This window comes from Ictalurus punctatus, chromosome 1, assembly GCF_001660625.3.
Source record: "Ictalurus punctatus breed USDA103 chromosome 1, Coco_2.0, whole genome shotgun sequence".
Classification (NCBI taxonomy): Eukaryota; Metazoa; Chordata; class Actinopteri; order Siluriformes; family Ictaluridae; genus Ictalurus; species Ictalurus punctatus.
In genome coordinates, this window is record NC_030416.2 from 10,741,568 (window position 1) to 10,761,449 (window position 19,882).

Below are 19,882 nucleotides of genomic sequence, written 5' to 3' on the forward strand. Positions count from 1 at the left end.
ATGAACTAATTATAAACAAATAAAATTATAAAAACAAATCAGGAATCTAAGTGATTCATTATTTGGAATAATAATCAGTTCCCATCAGTCTCTTGGTGATACTGGACATGATTGAATTGATCCAGGCCTGCCCTTATTGAACTGGATAAGTCTGACGCCTGGAGTATTCCCTAAATTAATATCCAGCGTCTCACAATTCCATAATTGAATCTGAATCAAGTGTTGAGTTTCGGGAGCCAGCATGCATTAATAACACGTTATAAAATACTAAATCAGGATCAGGAGGTTATGGGATGATGCAGGGCTGTAGTCAAGACCGTCATTGTCAAGTTCAAGAAGAGGACTAGCGATCAAGAGAAAACCGAGTCATAAGGGGGTCGAGGCCAGGTCAAGCTCAAGTTCGAAATGAAACCCAGGATTGAGACCTAAAACCATCACATCGTTTCTGAGGCCAAGCCTTTACTTTAGTTTCATATATAGCAGACCAAATTTTCAGATTTCTACAAGAATTATGCAGAATATTTATTACAGGACCTTTCTGAATAACAGATCATCGAACATTTCTACGAGACCGTATTCAGTGAGACCAATGCCCAAAACTGAGACCATGTCAGAAACCATCCCTAGGACGATGGGTTTTAATTTTGGGTGATAAAACTCACTGATGTAGAAGGCCTGGATGTTGATAAAAGTCCACGCCTTTGTCAGCCCGATTAGCCTCGACGAAAAAGTTAACAAACATTACGAAAGCACTTTTAATATCACATTTAGTTTATGATTACTCCACAACGAAATACCAGCTGCTCGTGATTAGTTAACTATGATGTCAAGGCTTATATGTCATATAAACACCCGTCAAATCGAGTTCACCTTGTTCTCATACGAACAGCAAATACAGGCGTGTGAACTCCTCCAGTGTTACGATTTGATGGAAATTCTAAATCATTATGTAGCACACCTGTGAAAATAGTTGTGGTGATTCATGTTTCCTTAGAGAGAAATGCTTTCATTTCCAAAATATATGTATTCAGTAAAGCTAGTCGAAAAAAGTGTCGCGTCTATACAGCTGTGATCGTTAAGGGAAAATGTCGTTATTTTTAAACAATTTACCCTTGCTAGGAAAGAAACACAAGGTATTTTGATATTGTTGCGAGACATGCGATTCTGAAACTTTAAGGGCGTGGCCACTCGGCTGGATTTACCCAGTTTCATTTATTATTTAGTTTGATGTATTAAAGCCTTAACGCAGGAACATATTTATCGCAACTTTGCTTTAACCACATCGTATTACACATAGTTATCCCTGTTAAGGATTGAACTGTACTGTTCCCACATCACCGACCCCACGGGGAAAACCCGCCCATGAAACTCCCTAAGTGTTAAAGATTTCTATTAACCTTGTTTATTTATCGAGCATAAACGAAACTAAACGAGGAGATATCGATAGGAAAAGATTCCTAGCAGAATTTATAACGATTTATACAGTAGATTATCGTTATCGTATTTTCTGTGACGAAAAACGAAACGATAAGCTGATATCTATGATGATAAGGTGATATCTTTATGAAGCTAAAAGTAATGCACTTAGCCAGGATTCCCTGCAAATGTCTGAACTTTTACGTATATGTTGCTACTGTATTCAATAAAATACCGAAATAATCAAGGATATTTCTTTCGAATGGTGTCTTGTTTTGAGGACTTACTTGCTGTAAAAGCACAGGTTATGTCCTCTGAACGTGAACTCTCGTGACAAGAGGTGTGTCACAGCTCAGAGTGGAAAAATCAAAGCTACAAATGGAACACACATCCTCATTCTTGCTGTTTACACTGAGGTTTTAAGTGTGTGGTGTCATGTCAGATATTCTAAGTGATACACGGTAGATATCGAGTATAAGAAAGAGTAAGTCATGTGCGTGAGTGAGAGTGAGTGTGTGTGTGTGTGTGGACCGTGTATCACTTCAGCTCGTGAGTGACTCTTTCCAGCAGCCCCAGCAATTTCCAGTGACAAAAGCGCTCCCCCTCTTTTTGCCTCTATCTCTTCATCTGTTTATCCTTTCATCTCGTTCGTCAGTGTGGCCGTCCCACTCTCGAACCCTTCGGCCCCCTCTTTCTCCTCTTTTAACCCAACGCTGCCCACCGGTTTTTCACTTGTTTACTTCCTCCTTCACTTCTTCGCGCGCCGTTGTGTTCTGCGCTGGCCTACTTGTCGCCTCATGCTTCTGTGACGCTTTTCCTCTGTGTCCTGAGTGCCATCTTTGAGAAGAGCCTACATCGAAAGAGTCGCGTAACGTGAACACAGAACATTCACTTTGTAGATATTAGTTTCGTGTCTACAACAGAAGTGTGTGCACTTCGACACAGGAAGTGGGCAGCCAGGGGGAGGAGGTGTGGGAGGGCACAGTGGAGAGAGGAGGTGAAGGAGAGAGGGAGGGAGGAGAGATAGAGGGAGGAGTGGGGAGCAATTTCCTCACCCCCTTACGTTATCGGCTTGTTGCTCTTTATTGGCCGCGCGCTGACAGGGGCCGAGAGAGACTGACAGAGCTGTGTGTGAATGTGTAAAAAGGAAGAGAGAAGGACAAATCGAGAAAGAGAGGGAGAGAGAGTTGAAACAAGCGCACACATAAGTATCACTATGACAAAGACGGCTCCTATAGCAGCGATGGATTACTCCCATTTGTGGTTGCCAGGTACGTGTCTTTGCTTCCTGTGTGGTTACCAGGTTGGACTTTTATTAGGTCAGTTATATGCTAATTGTCGTTGCGGCAGGACGAAGTATTTCCTGACCAGCTCTAGGTGTAAGAACCTGTCCAAGTAATTAGGACAAGAAGAGACAAGTGAGAGAGACAGATCTAGATGTATTACAATACAGACACACGTAATAATGGGTTTGTAAAACTCACCTTGTCTTTTACATACAAGTTTTTTTTTGTATCTTTGCCTGTGTTTAGGGGTATTAGACCTCTGATAGCCTATCAGTCATAATTAGTTTACATATAGAGGGGTTTTGATAAACAGCTTACAAGTCCTCTTAACAAGCAGGTGATTAAGGGTTCCTTGTTGTAACTGCTATTAGGGTTCGATTTTTGGTTTCCATTTACAATTATTTAGGTTTACGTACCGTTATAGTCGACTAACTTGTTTAGTTATATTCAGTCATGTTGCTAACCAGTGATACAAGCATGTGTGAATGGGTATACATGTAAATCGCACACTGCTGATGAGTGCAGGCTCTTCATTTTGTTGCTGTGGGGAAACCCTTCAAGCATCTGTGTAGAAGCCTCCAGAAGTGTTTCCCTGGTACAGGGGATTCCAACTAGGACCTTTGAGGAAGCTAAGAATTCTTAACTATCCCAAGAACACCCAAAACTCCCCCCTTTTTTTTTTTTTTTTTTGTCTAAGTGTGCAAAAAGATAGAGGTGAATGAAGAGTTTTGTATTGTACGAAGTGTTGCAATGTGTGTATAGAGAAAGAAATGTGAGCGCTGTTTTATAAGGAGCGATTAGTCAAATACGCAATTAGTAAAACTACTTTTATAGGGTGAATAAAAATCAGACGGCATTAAAAAAAAACAACAAAAAAAAAACGTTAGTAGCAAACAGACAGGACTGTAGGTGAGAGAACCAGTTAACACCATCACTTGTGTGTGTATGTGTGACTTGATTTAACTGAGTAATAGCGTGCATAACGTCTTTTATAGAAACATAGCGAGTGCTGCCGTAGTTTTGGGTACGAGTGAGTATGTTGTGAGTGATGACCTGCTTGGTGGTTGTATGCTCTTACAGTATTGGAACGTATGCATGTGAGGGAGTGGGAGTTAAGTGTGTTGGAAGGCTTTTACGTGAGCGTGACGGAGTAGGAGTCGAATGTGAGTATGTGTGTGGAATACGCGGTGTTTCCCTGTCTCTGTACTTCTTCCTCATCTCCAGGATGGACAGTAGACCGTACACCGCGATATATGTACTGTGTTTTCCAAGCATATAGCATATACAGCATATTATTCGATAGCTACACAAAGGTGCAGAATGATTAAGCAAAAATGACATTCTTAAAGTGATGAAGGAAAAGTGTCGAAATGTCAGCGGTTCTTTATAGGTCAGGAGATTAGTTTCAACGTTGCAGATGATATTATAACACTGGCGTGCACATGAATCGAGAGAAATAATCGAAAGAATAGTAATTATAACTTAATATTTAGATCTAAAATGTTGACTTAAAGCACCAATCAAATCATTTGTCCTCTGAGGTATGATACATCTCTCTCTCTCTCTCTCTCTCTCTCTCTCTCTCTCTCTCTTACATTTACATTGATTCATTTAGTAGAGGCTTTTATATAAGCGACTTACAAATGAGGAAATACAAGCAAAGCGATCTATCAAGCGGAGAACAATACAAGTAGTGCTTCCATACAAGATTTATAATTGAGTTCTAGAAAAGCTCAAATGCGCAGGGTAGAGTTGTAAGAGCCAGAGTAATTATTATTATTATTATTATTTAAAAAATTTTTTTTTTTTTTAAATAATGTGGGGTTGGCATTTTAGGGGTTAGTTACGTGATCACGGAAAAGGTGTGTCTTTATCTGTTTTTTGAAGATAGTGACAGATTCTGAGGTCTGGATTGGGGTTGGAAGTTCATTCCACCGCTGAGGGACAGATAGTGTGAAGGTTCTGGAAAGAAAGTTCTTCACACACACATATGCGCTGAACGTTCTGGTGTATGATGAAGTGATAATAGAAGAAATGGATGTGGCTTCATATAAACTTAACTGTGTATGAGTGGTGTGTATGTGTAAATATCCCCATAATTCTAGTAATACATGTGAATTTTGAGCTTGTGGAGGCACTGGATTCGTGTTTGGGACACGAATCGAATGCCTCTTGCATCTGTATATTTGCACTAGTGGAAGACTCTAAGAGTGTTGATATTAGCGTGTTTAGTGGTGTGCAGCAGATTAATAATAGCCTTTCTGACAGTAAGGGTTTGGTTTAGCACATTGTGCTCCCCCCAGCCTGAGGGGAAATAGAGAGGGAAGTGAGAGACAAGCTCTAGACCTCTTCTACACATACTCCATCGTGTATGTACTCCACAATCACTTCATAAGAAACTAGACCACTTTTGACAAACACACAAAGTGACTGAAGGTTAACCAAGCAACATCGAAATGATTGACTACTGTAGGCCCGAATATCTTACACTAAAGTCAATGCATATTCATTGCCCTCAATATGTCCCTTTTGTACTAATGATTTGTGTGTGAAAATGGCTGCTGCACACATTAATATGAGGCATATTTGGAAAATTAGGGATGTTGGTGAGAGCTTCTGAGTCACAGTGTGCATACACATGCATATATGTTTGTGATGTAATCTCAAAATATTGGCCAAATTTCACTCCAAACCCCAGTCTAAGTCAGGACTTCTGCCCCGAGTATAGCCTGAGGAGTCAGCAAACAGTGGTGGGGATTTCCTCCAGCTGCACTTCCTCCCTTTCCAGATTGGTTCTTTAATGGAAAAGTGCATTATCTGCAAAGTACAAATCATTCACAGATGTTACGATGAATGGCATATCAAGGACAGATGCCCATTAATAGTAATAGTCTTATATGTCGATGTTTGGGTCGTGATTATATAGCAGTATGATTTTGTACAGTAATAAGGAATGCTTACATATAATCGCATACATCAGTACTTAATTCAAATACAAGTATATAGAGCCGATGTTTGCGACAGAGCTCGAAAATAAACACCACAGACGGTATTTCTGCATCGCTTTGATAACGTACTTAAGAGTAATCCGCTTCATTACACCATGACTTTTTCCGTACCGTTTCGCACTTATACTTAGTTCTATGTTTATCACTCACTGGTGTGCACTCCTAGCATCTTCTAGAGCAGCGGTTTACTGTTTACAAAGAGAGATCACTTGTTTAAAAGTTGTTTAAAATTTATATATATATATATATATATATATATATATATATATATATATATATATATATATATATATATATATATATATATAATTATTATTATTATTATTATTCAACTTTCCACCCATAGATCCATTTTCATTAGATTCCAGATGACATTATTTATAGGCATAGTATCTTTGATAAATATAAATATGAGTAGTGAGTTCTACAAAATTATAGGTTCTCTAGAGTTGTAGAGAGCCATACCCTGGTTTATAAGTGTCAAACAGAGTATCAGGGGTGAAAATACTTGAGTAACTGTACTTCATTACAATACTATCAGTATTGTTTTAAGTACTATGTAAGTATTATTTTTGGTATATTTATACGTTACTTGAGTATTATTGAAATGAAATTCTTGTACACTTAATTAATTACGTTTCCAACAAAAAATAAACTTAATTCGCATCGTATGTTGTTTTTCTTGTGGTACTGTAAGGTGTCCTTGAGTGTTATGAAAGGTACCAACAAATAAAATGTATTATTATTATTATTATTATTATTATTATTATTATTATTACTCCTTACATTTTATTTATTACAAATCTAGAAGGTCTCTTCTACTCTCATCCAGCCAGTGATTGTACAGTATATATCAATCGAATAGGAGTTTAGCATCCAATCAAATTCACCTACAAATTCATCTAGAAAAAAATACCTATCAAGGATCATGACAATTCATCACTGACTATGACCATCTCGTGCTACACAATGTAGTTAGCACTATAGCTACCTGTGAGTGTCTGAATATGGGTAAGCCACCGGACTGGCCCTACCTCAATACGCTGGAGTGAGCAGAGGCTTGTATAATTGTATAATTGTACAATTAAGGTGTCTCATTTGCCTCCCTCGAAACCATAAACTCCATTTAATTTAAAAAAGAATATTGAGAATAGTTTAGAAATGTTGCTAACATTAACTAGCTATATTTAACCAAGTTTCCTTTGCTAATGCCAGGTTAGACTAGCATCGTTGCCAGTAGCTAACATAGATTAGCTAGGCAGCAAGTCACATTCTATCTAACGATTAATATTTTTTAAAAAAATTTCACCAGTTAAAGACACTTACTTTATACGTTTTAATACTCGAGTACATTTCAAAGCAGCAACTGTTTATTGACACTTTTTTTGCCTTGATATTTCCAAGATTTTCCCACATTATCCACAATTTCACTTAAGTATAACGTCTAAGAACGTTACCCACCCCTGTAGAGGACCAAGTGTGTAACAAAAAGAAGGGGTCAAATGAGAATCAGGAGTGAAATGTGTGGAAGGAAAGTGAAAGACAGCTAGCGGGGTAGGGAAGCGTTTATTATGCAGGTGGCTGATATAATTAGTCAGTCGTTGGGGTTATTTGCATGTATTTCACAAAAGGGAAGTGAGTGTGTCTGTATGAGAAACTACGTTTAAGTTGAGAATGTGTGTCTTTATGGGGGTGTGTTTATTTTCAACTAAGACCATTTTTATTTCCCAGACTGCATCAAATTTATACGTATGCACTTTTTAAAATTTTACTTCCTCTTGTGGAAAGACACAATGTTGCTTATAGCCCATAATACGTACTGTTAGAATAGTTCGTTCTGTTGCACTGATACTTGTAATAATGAGAATCAGGGTATGTTATGTTATGTAAAAGATCAAATCCTTGGGTTTAAAAAACAAATAAAAATCTCCTTTTTTTTCTTCTTTATTTCACCTTATTTTTCCTAGCTACAGATAAATTCATCAATTCTGTACACATTTTACTTACACACTTTATTTGACATCTTACTTTATATATATTATTTTCCCTTCCAAGTCATTTTTTTTTCTTCACTTTAATATGTAAAAAAAAAAAAAAAAAAAAAAAAAGCCCGTGATGTGACTCCACTTGCCCTAAAGTAAACACACCCTCAGGACAGCTATATATGAAATTATTTCCCCAAATATAATATTTTTCTTGATGTCTAAATATACCATAGCAACAGCCTAAGTAATCGTACAAGTCAATATCTAGAAGATGACATTGAATTAAATTCTTCCAGAAAATACAGGCAACACTTCTTTAAGCCGTGTCGCACATTAAAATAGTGACACACACACTGAAAATTTTCATATTGAATAATACATAATAATAATAGAAAAAAAAAAACAATATAAATGATTTATTATCAAGGTATATGTCCACTGTATAGAAGTAGCATCTTTATTTTTTTGGCATGTTATCACATGTCCTTTAAGATCAGTACACAGAGCGGAAATCCTGTGTGAACAAAAAGCCATGGCACAGAATCTGATTTTGAGTTTGAATTGATGTATTTCATAAGTGTGAGTGAAATGCCAGTTGTGTTTTCCAAGATCTCCCCATACATACGCTGTTATGAGAGCTGTGTGTAATTTTGAGTCAGCGCTATGAGCTTTCTTGAGTGTTGTAACTTGGAAACTAGGGATCCATTCTCTTGCTTTAGTTCGCCTTGAGACACTTAAATGGTTTTTCCTTCTCTGTTGTTGTTTTTTTTCCTTCTTCTTTCAAATGACTTCCTTTTTGCAGTGACGGTGGATGAAAGTTTTTTCCTTTGCTTTTAAACTCTCTTTCTCATTGCCACCCTTATCTCTGATCAGCGAGTCATTTTTTATCTATTCATACCATTCTTCTTCAACTTATTCGACTTTTTATTGTTTGTCTCCTCCGGGTTTTAACATCTACTTACGCTCTTTGTCTTTCTCCGGTAGATATCAGAATGTCAAAGCCAATAGAGGTCGAAAACCCAGCGGCGGACTCTCCGATGGAGAATACAGGAGGTATGTTAATGCGTGTGTGTATGTGTGAATGAGAGTCAGCTGTTTGTTTGGATATTTCATGTCTTTTTTTTTCTCTCTCTCTCTCTACATGTGTATCTGTGTTAGATTCAGAGAGGAATGGTTCAGACTCCAATAATCAGGTAGGCCTTGATTTTAAAATAACAATTATTTCTGATGATCGCGTTTTTTCCATTTCGGCTAAACCTGTTTCCTTCCAATAGATTCCGTCAATGAAAATCAGCCCCTTCTCACTCTCTCCAACACTAAGTGCCAGCAACAAGGTAAATGACTCACTTCAAATGTGTGTGTGTGTGTGTGTTTTTCTGCTAATAAGGCTGATTTGCATGTTGATTCACAGATACTGTGTGTAGAACCATATGTAAGTACGTATATGATGTTTGTGCAAACGCTGGAATCTGAAATATAAAGACTAGAGACCAAAAAAAAAAGTCAGACAGAAAGGGGACTGTGTATCAGGAAATCAGGAAAGAAGAAACCTACATATGCCAAACCTTAAATCAGAGTACTAATGGCTACTGGACACACTGGAATTCTGGGAAAATTACTTTGGACTAATCGACACATCCCATAGATAACACCACGATCAATGAATATGTGGTGTGCTGCACACGCTGCTTATGTACATTATGTAGGCCTAACTAATGGTACTGAGTGGGTTTCCTGTTGAAAAGTGCTTCACTGGATTTGGAATATTCTCATATACTGTAGACGAAACTGCAGCCTAAATACCAAATGCCCATAATGCAAATGCTAAATCAGGTGCAAGATTGCAGTGTTGTAACGTGGCGGATGTATTGTTGGTGTATTAATGAGCGCTTTGATTATCCAGTGAACAGTAATGTATTTGTAAAAAATGAGTTAGATTATCAACGTATAAAATCAGCTCAAATCCAATCAAGTCGCCCCCTTTCGTTCCCTTTTATGAGCCGCGTATGCTGGAAGCTCTGCGGAGTGACGTTCTCATAATCCTATATTTCATTTCTATTTCAGTAATAGAATTCCCTGTCTTCTTGTCTGCACGTTTGTGAGTTTCAGTCCATTTATATCAAATCCTTCCTGGGCTCCCTGAGAGCAAAACGCTCTGGATTGAATCGGTTTTCTGTCGCGTTTGTTAATTATATAAGGCGCCGTGCGTAATTACACATCAACTGTAACAGTCACACCTGAGTTGTTATTATTTCCAACGGTTACGATTCGGCCTGGCGTATTATTATACAGTTATTATGCATGTATTATGTAGTCGTTATAATTCGGGTGAAATATCCTGTAAATGGTTTGACAGTAAGAGCGTACATGCACAGAACTGGGTTGTAAGAAATGGGACAGGATTTCTCAGGCGAATATGTTTTTTGCTTCTCGGAAATGTTGGCCTAATTTTGGAACAAATTAATCAGCAACCGTATTGAACGATATTCCTTTTTGGCTTATGAAATCTCAAAACTTGAACATTCACGTGCTACAATATTTACGAATGAAATACTCAGAAATGTGGTTCAGCTTGCTTTTTAACATCCGAACCAAGTGTGTGAAATCTGGAACAGCTAAACCTCTATGAAATAGCATGTTTGAACCATTTTCTCTGTGGCTGCATAAAACCACCTTTATACTGTATATATTATGCTTTCAAGCCGAGGAGAACTGAAAGTAAGACCCTGATATGACCGTGATATAGCTGTATATAGCCTTGATATATTGACTGACCTTGCAAGTTTCCATTGATAACAGAGCACCACTGCAGAGTGCTTCTTGAAGCGTGCATAATTGTTAACGCTCGCTGATGTTTGAAATTCAGAAGATCGCGTCTGGGAGAATGTGCTCGAGATGGTGTACATGTATAGAAACAGCTTCCCTTTCTTTTTCAGGCCAAGTTGGAGGAGTGTGGAGAGATGTCTCCAGCTTCAGTTCAGGCCACGCCCACTCAAACACCACTCTCACACACACAGCTGATGCTGACAGGAAGCCAGCTGGCAGGAGTAAGACACCCACACCCACACACACACACACACACACACACATATACTGTGTCATCCTTCACTCTGTGGTTGCAATATCTGTTCAGACTAGTTCATGCAAAGCTTTCTACCACCATCATGCTTCTTCACGCAGAATCGTATGTAAGTGTTGTGTGTGTGTGTATGCAGGAAAAACTCATTAGAAGACTAATATAATATTGATCACTTATATTTATAAAACAATTTCTATTCTTTACTGATAAAGGTACAGACGCATTTCAATAATTACGGAAAGCTTAGGGTTTAGTACTAACCTTCCGGAGTCATATACGAAATACTACTGTACAGTTGCAATCAAAATTATTCAACCCCCATATATATATATATATATATATATATATATATATATATATATATATATATATATATTACTGAACTGGAGGCCATTGCTCATGACGAATGGGTTAAGATTCCTCAGGAACGCTGCCAGAAGCTGGTGTCTGGCTGTGCATCTCATGTGCAGCAGGGCATAACAGCAAAAGGGTGCTCTACTAAGTACTAAAGATGCTTACCATGAAGGAGTTGAATAATTTAGAGACTGGAGACGTCATTATAAGTTGCATTTTCAGTTGGATTTGGGGAAACCACTTGAAGCTGTGTTGAAGTATTTCAGTTTTGTTTGATTTGTTCATTGCAAACAGCTGAAAGTCTGTAAATTTTGACAATAAAGCTGATTTGCAACGGGGGTTGAGTGCGAGGATGAGTGTGAGGGTTGAGTGATCAATTTTGATTGCAGCTGTATATATGATAATATTTTTTAAGCGCAAGGAAGGAAATTAGGTTTGAATGAGAGGGATTTTTTTTGTTGTTCAAAAAGCTAAAAACACTTTTAGTGTGGGACCCAGACATTCAGATCCTACTGTATGCGGCTATTGGATTCGTGTCTGCTTTTTTTTCTTGTGCTTCCTGCACTTCCAGTTCTTCTTCCTTACCAGAGGATTTCTCCTTTTCTCTTCCCCTGCACTCTCTCTTCCTCTGCTCCTGACTTCCTTCTTGCCCTTTTACTGTCTCGCTCCAGCTGACTGCTCTCTTGCCCGCTCAGCAGCAGTTGCTCCTCCAGCAAGCGCAGCTCCTGGCCGCAGCCGTGCAGCAGTCGCAGGCAGCTCACGCTGCCAATCAGCAGCAAACGCAACAGCAGCAGCAACAGCAGCAGGCCAATCAGCAGGCGGCTCTGCCCCAGCTGCATGGCCAATCAAAGGGTGCTCAGGAGCAAAATGCTCCTGTCCTACCCCCTCCTCACCAGCTTACCCTATCTCAACCAATCCAGCTCACTGCCCAGGTACACATAATCACTGGCTTTCCTTAACCCTGTTCTTCTCAGACCCAGTCTGATTTGTCTCCTTCCTTGCATCTAACATGCCACTAAGCTCAAGAACAACTTCTACTATATGAATAAATAAACCGCTTTGCACATCGTCTTGAGAACAGCATTATCACCAGTCCAAGTCTAGACTCTCTTCAGATCCCTCGTACTAGCATCTTCACTTGTGATCTTGAAGACTCCAGCACTACATTAACCTTCACTAACTTTGACTTAAACTCACCTTCTATCCTTATATTCTTCAGGACATCCAGCAATTGTTGCAGCTGCAGCAGTTGGTCCTCGTCCCAGGGCATCCTTTGTCCTCGCCCGCACAGTTCCTTTTGCCACAGGCACAGCAAGGGCAGCAAGGTGGGATCCTCTCTCTCTGCACTATATATATAAGTCTCAGTGATGTATACCAATAATTCCATAAGCCCATTTGGAACAGACATTTTAAAACAGACTACATTAATCACATTTGATTTTCTTTTCTTTCTTTTTTACTCTTTCAGGGCTGCTACAGACACCAAATTTGATTCCACTACCTCAGCAAAACCAGGGGGGTCTTCTCAGTGCTCCTCCTGCACTTGGTCTTCAAGCACAGGTAAAGCTGGACTTTTAGGCTTGTATACAGACCCCAAGCACAAAACTGACACATATGTTCAAGGCTGCTAAGAGATGTGCTTGTTGGGTTCATCGCGTCTGTATTTCTCTAGCAGAGAGAAAAGGTCATGGAGAGCAGTGTCAGTACGGTGACCCCCGTGACCTCTCATGCCGAGGAGCCAAGTGACCTGGAAGAGCTCGAACAGTTTGCCCGCACCTTTAAACAGAGAAGAATCAAACTTGGATTCACACAGGTAGAAAAGCACACAAACATAAAAAGAGAATAGATCCGTATGAAATCCAAAGCAATCACTGCCATACTTTATTTACGTATCGCAGCTCTTCAGATTGTCAAATTGTGGCCTTGTATGAAATGAAGAGCAGTAAAATTCTTGCTGGTTGGCAGGGTATGGGGATAGAAGGATAATGTACTGCAGCCATCTGTACACTAGGTGGCAGTAGACAACTAAAATCTGTATATTCTGTATTCCAGTGGCAGACAGTTTAGTCTTGCATGGTTTATTATATCGATTAATATATACGAATAAAGTTAAAGATTTGTTTTTGTATACATTTTTGAAAAACAAATCCCGGAGTTTTTTTTTCTTTTTCTTTTTTTTTTTTTTATCAATTTGTTAGACAAAAGTTTGCGCTGTGCAGCCTTATCATTATTGGCCAGGAGTTCATATCCTATCACTAGTTGCTACGATGATGTGAATGCCTTCTTGAAAGTCTCTTTTTACCAGACGCCAAAAAAGAATAATTTCCTTGTGTTTTGTGGGTGCCCGTGTTCAGCATTGAATTTATTTGTGATGTCACATGCCACAGTACTGGTTACTGGCTCAAATGAAAGTAGACACTCAAGGTTCTAAGAATGTGCAATTTTCCATAAGTATTTCTTTTTTTACTGTGCGTATTAGGTTTAAATGTTATCATCTCATTGTGGCAGTTGTATACAGTGGGTTATTATCAAAAAAAAGCTTTAGCTGTACTGTCCATTTGATCTCTGTACCAATGTTGTGGAGAAGCGTGAATTTTTTGGCCCAGCAGGAGGCTCACACCCCTCTCCTCTCACATCACCCTGCTCACCAGCAGCTAAACACAGACTCAAGATACTCCATACACAGAAACCCAACAGTGCCCTGAATAATCTCATAACAGATTTGCGGCGATGAAATAATTCATTTGTTTATGCTGACATGTCGAAAATGTTCCTGGTGCTGGAATGGAACACCAGTGTACTGTGAAAAAGTGTTCATGGACTGCGTTTGCATAGGCTTGTTACACTAAATCCTAATCACAACCAAAATTCGGTTATTTTAAGCCAAAAACACCTGGTTGAAAAAAGGAGACAACTGCATTTAACATTACACTCGCTTCCAGTGGAAACTGACAAGATGACAGTTATCTGTAATAGGCAAATATTCATATATTCATATATATATATATATATATATATATATATATATATATATATATATATATATATATATATATATATATATATAGTTATTATCATAATTGATCACTGCAATCTGGTAGGGGAATTTCCTAGCAGAGGTCTTTTTTATGTGTAGGTGGCCCTCATGGGTCCTGACTGAATGTTCAAAACAGGACTGAATTTGAACACAACCTAGAACTATGTAGAAAGGTAACCGTCATGTATTTAAATAATTTGTGACATCAAATAAGACAGCAGACTCAGATTGACCTGCTTTTACACTCTCAGTTGTGTTTTGTATTTTCTACATGTATACTCTCTCTCTCTCAATATAGCATCAATATATATAAGAAAGGAGAATTGAAATAATAATAATAATAATAATATAGATAGATCGTATAAAATAATAATATTAATAAAATAATAGAATAAAAATTTTTATATTAATAATTACAATAGATCAATAAAAATAAATAGATAAATAAATAAAAAATAATGTGGCAAGATGTCAGTGTGGGACAGAAGTATAAAGGTTTTCAATAATTATGTACATTGACGCCGTAAAATAAAACATCGTAAGGTAAATTAGAAATAGAGTAAATAAGGTGTGTGTTGCGTGTGTACGATCTTCCAGTGAAATGAGATCAGCGCAGTAGTTTTCTGAGTATGTGCAGTTCAGAGATGAATTTTGCTGCAACAGGTGCAGGACTGCTGTTCCCCAGTAGCAGCTGCATTTGGCTTGTTTGTGGAAAGAGCTTAGAGAAGTATTTTTCTCTTGTGTCACAAAAGGTATGACAGTGAAGGAGAAAGTGTTCCTCCGTCTCAATCTCACCAGTCTTACAGTAACAGCACACTCTTTCTTCGTTTTGAAGCTTGCTTGTGTCTGCCTGTCTCTGTGATCTGAGGCTGTGATCACCGGGCCTGTATGTTGTGAGGATCTGTCTCTGTTTTGTATCTCTGATGCTGAAGAGGTATTCCACCAGCTCGTATTCTCTGCTTAGGGCCCGATAACGTTCTAGTTTACTTTGGTTTTTACTTTCACTTTCCCAGTGGTCCAAATATATATTGGTTTTGTTTAGTTGAGCTGAGTTGAGTCTGAAACTGATTCTTAGATGTTGGTGGGTTTATGAGTTTCAAAGACAGCTGCCAGAGGGGACTGACTCTCTCTCTCTCTCTCTCTCTCTCTCTCTCTCTCTCTCTCTCCCCCCCCCCCCTCTCTCTCTCTCTCATTTTCTTTCTGTCTGCAGGGTGATGTGGGACTGGCTATGGGCAAGCTGTATGGTAATGATTTCAGTCAGACCACCATCTCCCGCTTTGAGGCCCTCAATCTCAGCTTTAAGAACATGTGCAAACTCAAACCTCTCCTGGAGAAATGGCTCACCGATGCCGGTAACCTCGCCGTCACACACCTGACACATTCTAAGGAAAGAAACAGAAGAAATTTAGCACATGTTATTAATATGTTATGAACTGAAAGTATTTATTCTATAGCAGTATTCATGTATAAGGTATAATTACAATTAAACTTACAATAAAGCTACTGTATGTAGGGAGGATTGTAATTTGGGACTCATTGGGCCTGGAGTTTAAGAGGTTTGGCTAAGTACCTGCTTATTGTAGATGCTTAGTGATAATAATATGTATACGACAATGAGAAAAGTCGTATATCGGTTAAAGATGGTTGCTGATCATCTGATTGCTAATTTGTGCAGAGACCATGTCGATGGACAGTACCTTGCCAAGTCCCAGCTCTCTGTCCTCACCATCTCTGGGCTTTGAGGGCCTGCCTGCCCGCCGCCGCAAGAAACGCACCAGCATCGAGACCAACGTGCGCGTGGCTTTGGAGCGCAGCTTCAGCACGGTGAGACGACGGACAAATGAGTAACATTTGGGCGACATTTAGATATGCTTTACTGCAAGTCAACGCAGCCAGACTTAAACTAACATTATGTACAACTATAGTTGCGTGCAAATCTAAGATGCCAGAAGTGGTGTTTAGAAATGTCCATGGTAAAGTTTGCACCCCAAGAACAGGCCAAGAGGTCAAAGCGAAAAAATTAATAAATTAGTTTTTGATGCTTCAAAAAATATGCAGTATATATATATTTATATATGATATATTAATGAATGTTTTATCATTTTAAAAAAAAGATCTAAGTATTTGTGGGGGCAGTGGTGGCTTGGCGGTTAAGGCTCTGGGTTACTGATCGGATGGTCAGGGGGTCAAGCTGCCACTGTTGGGCCCTTGAGCAAGGCCCTTAATCCTCTCTGCTCCAGGGACGCTGTATCATGGCTGACCCTGCGCTCTGACCCCAACCTCATAACATCCTGGGATATGCTCAGAAAAAAAGAATTTCACTGTGCTGTTATGTATACGTGACCAATAAAGACTCAAGTTTTGAATTGTTGTCTTTTGATAAGCCCACATATTCTTTTTGTAGTAAATAAAATCATAAAATAGAAGAATTTATTTCTTTTTCAAGACATATAACACATACCTGCAATGGTTTGATCAGGAAAACTGGAGAGTAAACAAGATTAATTATATTAATTATTTTAAACCAAGCGAGCCATTTTCAGTCTTTAGCAGTTTATATAAACGATGTAATTATGCAGTTTTAGTAACATTATTATCAATTCCAGTGTAGCATAAGGGTATGAGTATTATAGACCTGTCACTATAAGTGTGAGGCATGTTGGGAATGTGTAGTAATGTCATAATTATACTGTGATTTTGTGTCACACTCTCTGCACTCAGAACCAGAAGCCTACCTCAGAGGAGATTCTACTCATCGCTGAGCAGCTCAACATGGAGAAGGAGGTGATCCGCGTCTGGTTCTGCAACCGTCGACAGAAAGAGAAACGTATTAACCCCTCCAGCGCCACCCCTCCCCTGCCCAGCCAACCCCAGCCTGCCTCACACAAACCCCCCTGCTACAGCCCGCACATGGTACGGCCCGGCCTGATCCTCACACCCACACGTTCACCCCTAATGGCTCTGTGATTGTTTCTCCTGCATGCGCACACTATACCAGCCTTCTTCTGGCAGGACGTTCTCCTATAAAATCCTGAACATGGTCTAATCCTTTTTTCATTGCATGCCTTTATTATATTTTAATCCACCTAACAATAACCCATCACAGTTCTCTGCTAATATCTCTCCATTAGGTGTTCGGTGCTAATATGTTCTCAGAAGGCACTTTATTAGGTACAACAATTGTTTAGGCTGCCATGATGTGCAGTTGTGAAATGTAAACAGTGTTTTTCTGACACGAACGTTATACACACAATTTGGATGATTGCTAGTCTATGTGAACCACCATAGGCCAGGGCCTCTTAGTGGGCTTTTTCACGAATGACTTGCTCCTGAGAAGTGTGTTAAGCTGGGTATGAATTATTCATATTCAAATGCATTCAGGCAGATATTTCCAAAAATCACCACACATGCCTCGCTGTAGGTTTATAGGTATGAAGAAAAAACATATAATGCAATAAAACAGGCCAAAAATGTAAGAATAGCGAATAAACCCTTACATGACAAACTGTGGTCTACCTCACTACTGGCCAGAAGCTCTACCAATAAAGTACACGTACCTAATGACGTGGTATAGACCATGTACCTAATGACGTGGTATAGACCATGTACCTAATGACGTGGTATAGACCATGTACCTAATGAGCAGAAGCCTAGCCCAGTGATTCTCCAAGCAAAGTCAAAGAGATGGCACACTAGTGACATAGTCCTTGTCTCCTTTTTCCTCCCCGCTCCCTTTCTTCTGTTTCTCCTCAGATGCAAGGTCAGGGACCGTCCCAACCCGTTACCAGTCTCAGCACAGCAGGTAGGAGACACAACCAGTCTAGCAAATTTGTGTAACATAACATTTTAATGATTACTGAAGTGTGTTAAAGCCTTCCTCGTCTTCCTCACTTGCCAGCAACAACAATGTCCTCGGTCTGTCCTTTGACCCCCACTGGTCCTTCCTCAAGCTCCACCCCTTCACCTGTGACTCCGTCTCCTCGCAGTGACGCCAGCCCTGTTCCGGCCACTCACACATTAAATCTGAACACAGGGTGAGACACACAGGCACACACGTGCATACATGCATATAAACACACACACTAACATTATAGCATATTCAATCTAATCTGTCACACGTGCACAGTACTGTGTGCATGTGAAAGAAAACAAGGTTGTTTGGGGCCTTACAATATTAACTTCAGATCAGCTGCTTCCAGTCTACTTGTAAAAACAAAAATAAAAAAACACACACACACACACATTAAACAGGTTAATACGAAGATATCTTGATGTGTACGATATTTCGGAAAAGTGTGTATTATAGTACCGACAATATCGGTATTATATATTTTAAATGAGGTTTTTTTTTTATTATTATTATTATTCCTATTATCGCCCCAATTTGGTCACCTGCCAATTCCCTCCCATCAGTCAGCTCTCCCCTATCATACATACCTACCAATAAGGAAGGGTGAAGGCTATCACGTGCTTCCTACAACACATTTGAAGCCAGCCAACCGCATCTTTTCAAACTGCTGCTCATGCTGCCTCACATGGCAGTGTAACAGCCTTAGAGGAAAGAACTATCTACCATCTTCCACATAAATGGCACCCATGATTGGTTGCATCGCTGTGACTGACAGGAGAGAATGCCTTCCCTCCCGCCCACACAGCATGGCCAATTCTGTATGAATGAGTTATAAGTACATGTTTATTATGGTTCTTTTAACAGTATAGGGAAACCTGTTGACATTCTTGTTAATGGTGTTTGTGTTTATCGTACATACACTGCAGATGGATAGAAATGAGATTGAAAAATGCCGGAGAATTCATTCATTCATTCATTCATTCATTTATTTATTTCGCCACAATCTAATAATTAGTGTCACACACACACACATGCACATGAATGGACACACGGTATACTCCCACATGCATATATTAGTAGAAACGTACAGTACATACTGTATACACACACGCCTAGATCCACGTGTCTCAAAAATCCTCCCTCGCAGTGCATACCGTAAATGCACCAGCTGTAATGTTTTGCTGGCCAGTAATGATAGTTAATGTCTGTGTGTGTATGTGTGTGTGTGTGTATATATGGCTTTCCTGTCCACAGTTCGTGGCGTCACAAGAACGGTGACGTGTCTAACTACATCACCGATTTTGCTGCAAATCTGAGGTGAATACAATCTAAAAAGACTGTGCGCACACGCACACGCACACACACACACACACACACGCATTCAAAATGAAGCAAAGGTAAGTACAAACACATTACAGCTTTATAACCCGCTGTCACACTTTGTCGATATCAGGTCATGTGTCTGTTATTGGTTTATAAACAATCATTTTCTTCTTGGAAAAATATTATTCGAAAAACGCAAAACCAGCTTGTGACTAATTATATCGTGACTGATGTAGGTGTTAGTTCCTCACTTCAAACAACATGCCTTGTTTTTCACTGCGTGCCATCTCTTATGCTCTTATGCTTGATGGTTTACTGTATTTTTTCCCTTTCCTCTCCTTCTCTTCTTCCTTTCTCTTCCCTGCTCTTCGTCTTTGTGTGTGTGCACGCTTGCGTATTCGCGTGTGCGACTCAGGAATACGGTGATTGGAGTTAACACAGGAATGAACCAAGCTCTGCGTGGCAGCAACCCAATCGCCACGATTCAAGGTTTGTGGGGAAAAGCAGGGAGTAGAAGGGGAATGAGGGAAATAAATGGGGAGGG

At 39.4% G+C, this 19,882-nt stretch overlaps 1 protein-coding gene across 6 annotated transcripts in view; it reads left to right on the forward strand.

Annotated features, from left to right (window-relative positions):
• Window positions 1-19,882, forward strand: part of pou2f2a (POU class 2 homeobox 2a) — a 48,756-nt gene that overhangs the window by 27,080 nt on the left and 1,794 nt on the right. The window contains exons 1-15 of one of the 6 annotated variants that reach the window (XM_053680692.1): window positions 2,455-2,687; window positions 8,680-8,748; window positions 8,854-8,888; window positions 8,970-9,029; window positions 10,632-10,742; window positions 11,800-12,060; window positions 12,348-12,453; window positions 12,597-12,688; window positions 12,804-12,941; window positions 15,376-15,517; window positions 15,841-15,989; window positions 16,887-17,078; window positions 17,919-17,967; window positions 18,064-18,199; window positions 19,270-19,332. In XM_053680692.1, the coding sequence (XP_053536667.1) occupies window positions 2,552-2,687; window positions 8,680-8,748; window positions 8,854-8,888; window positions 8,970-9,029; window positions 10,632-10,742; window positions 11,800-12,060; window positions 12,348-12,453; window positions 12,597-12,688; window positions 12,804-12,941; window positions 15,376-15,517; window positions 15,841-15,989; window positions 16,887-17,078; window positions 17,919-17,967; window positions 18,064-18,199; window positions 19,270-19,332 (1,739 nt within the window). In that variant the 5' untranslated portion in view covers window positions 2,455-2,551. 6 annotated transcript variants of the gene reach the window in all.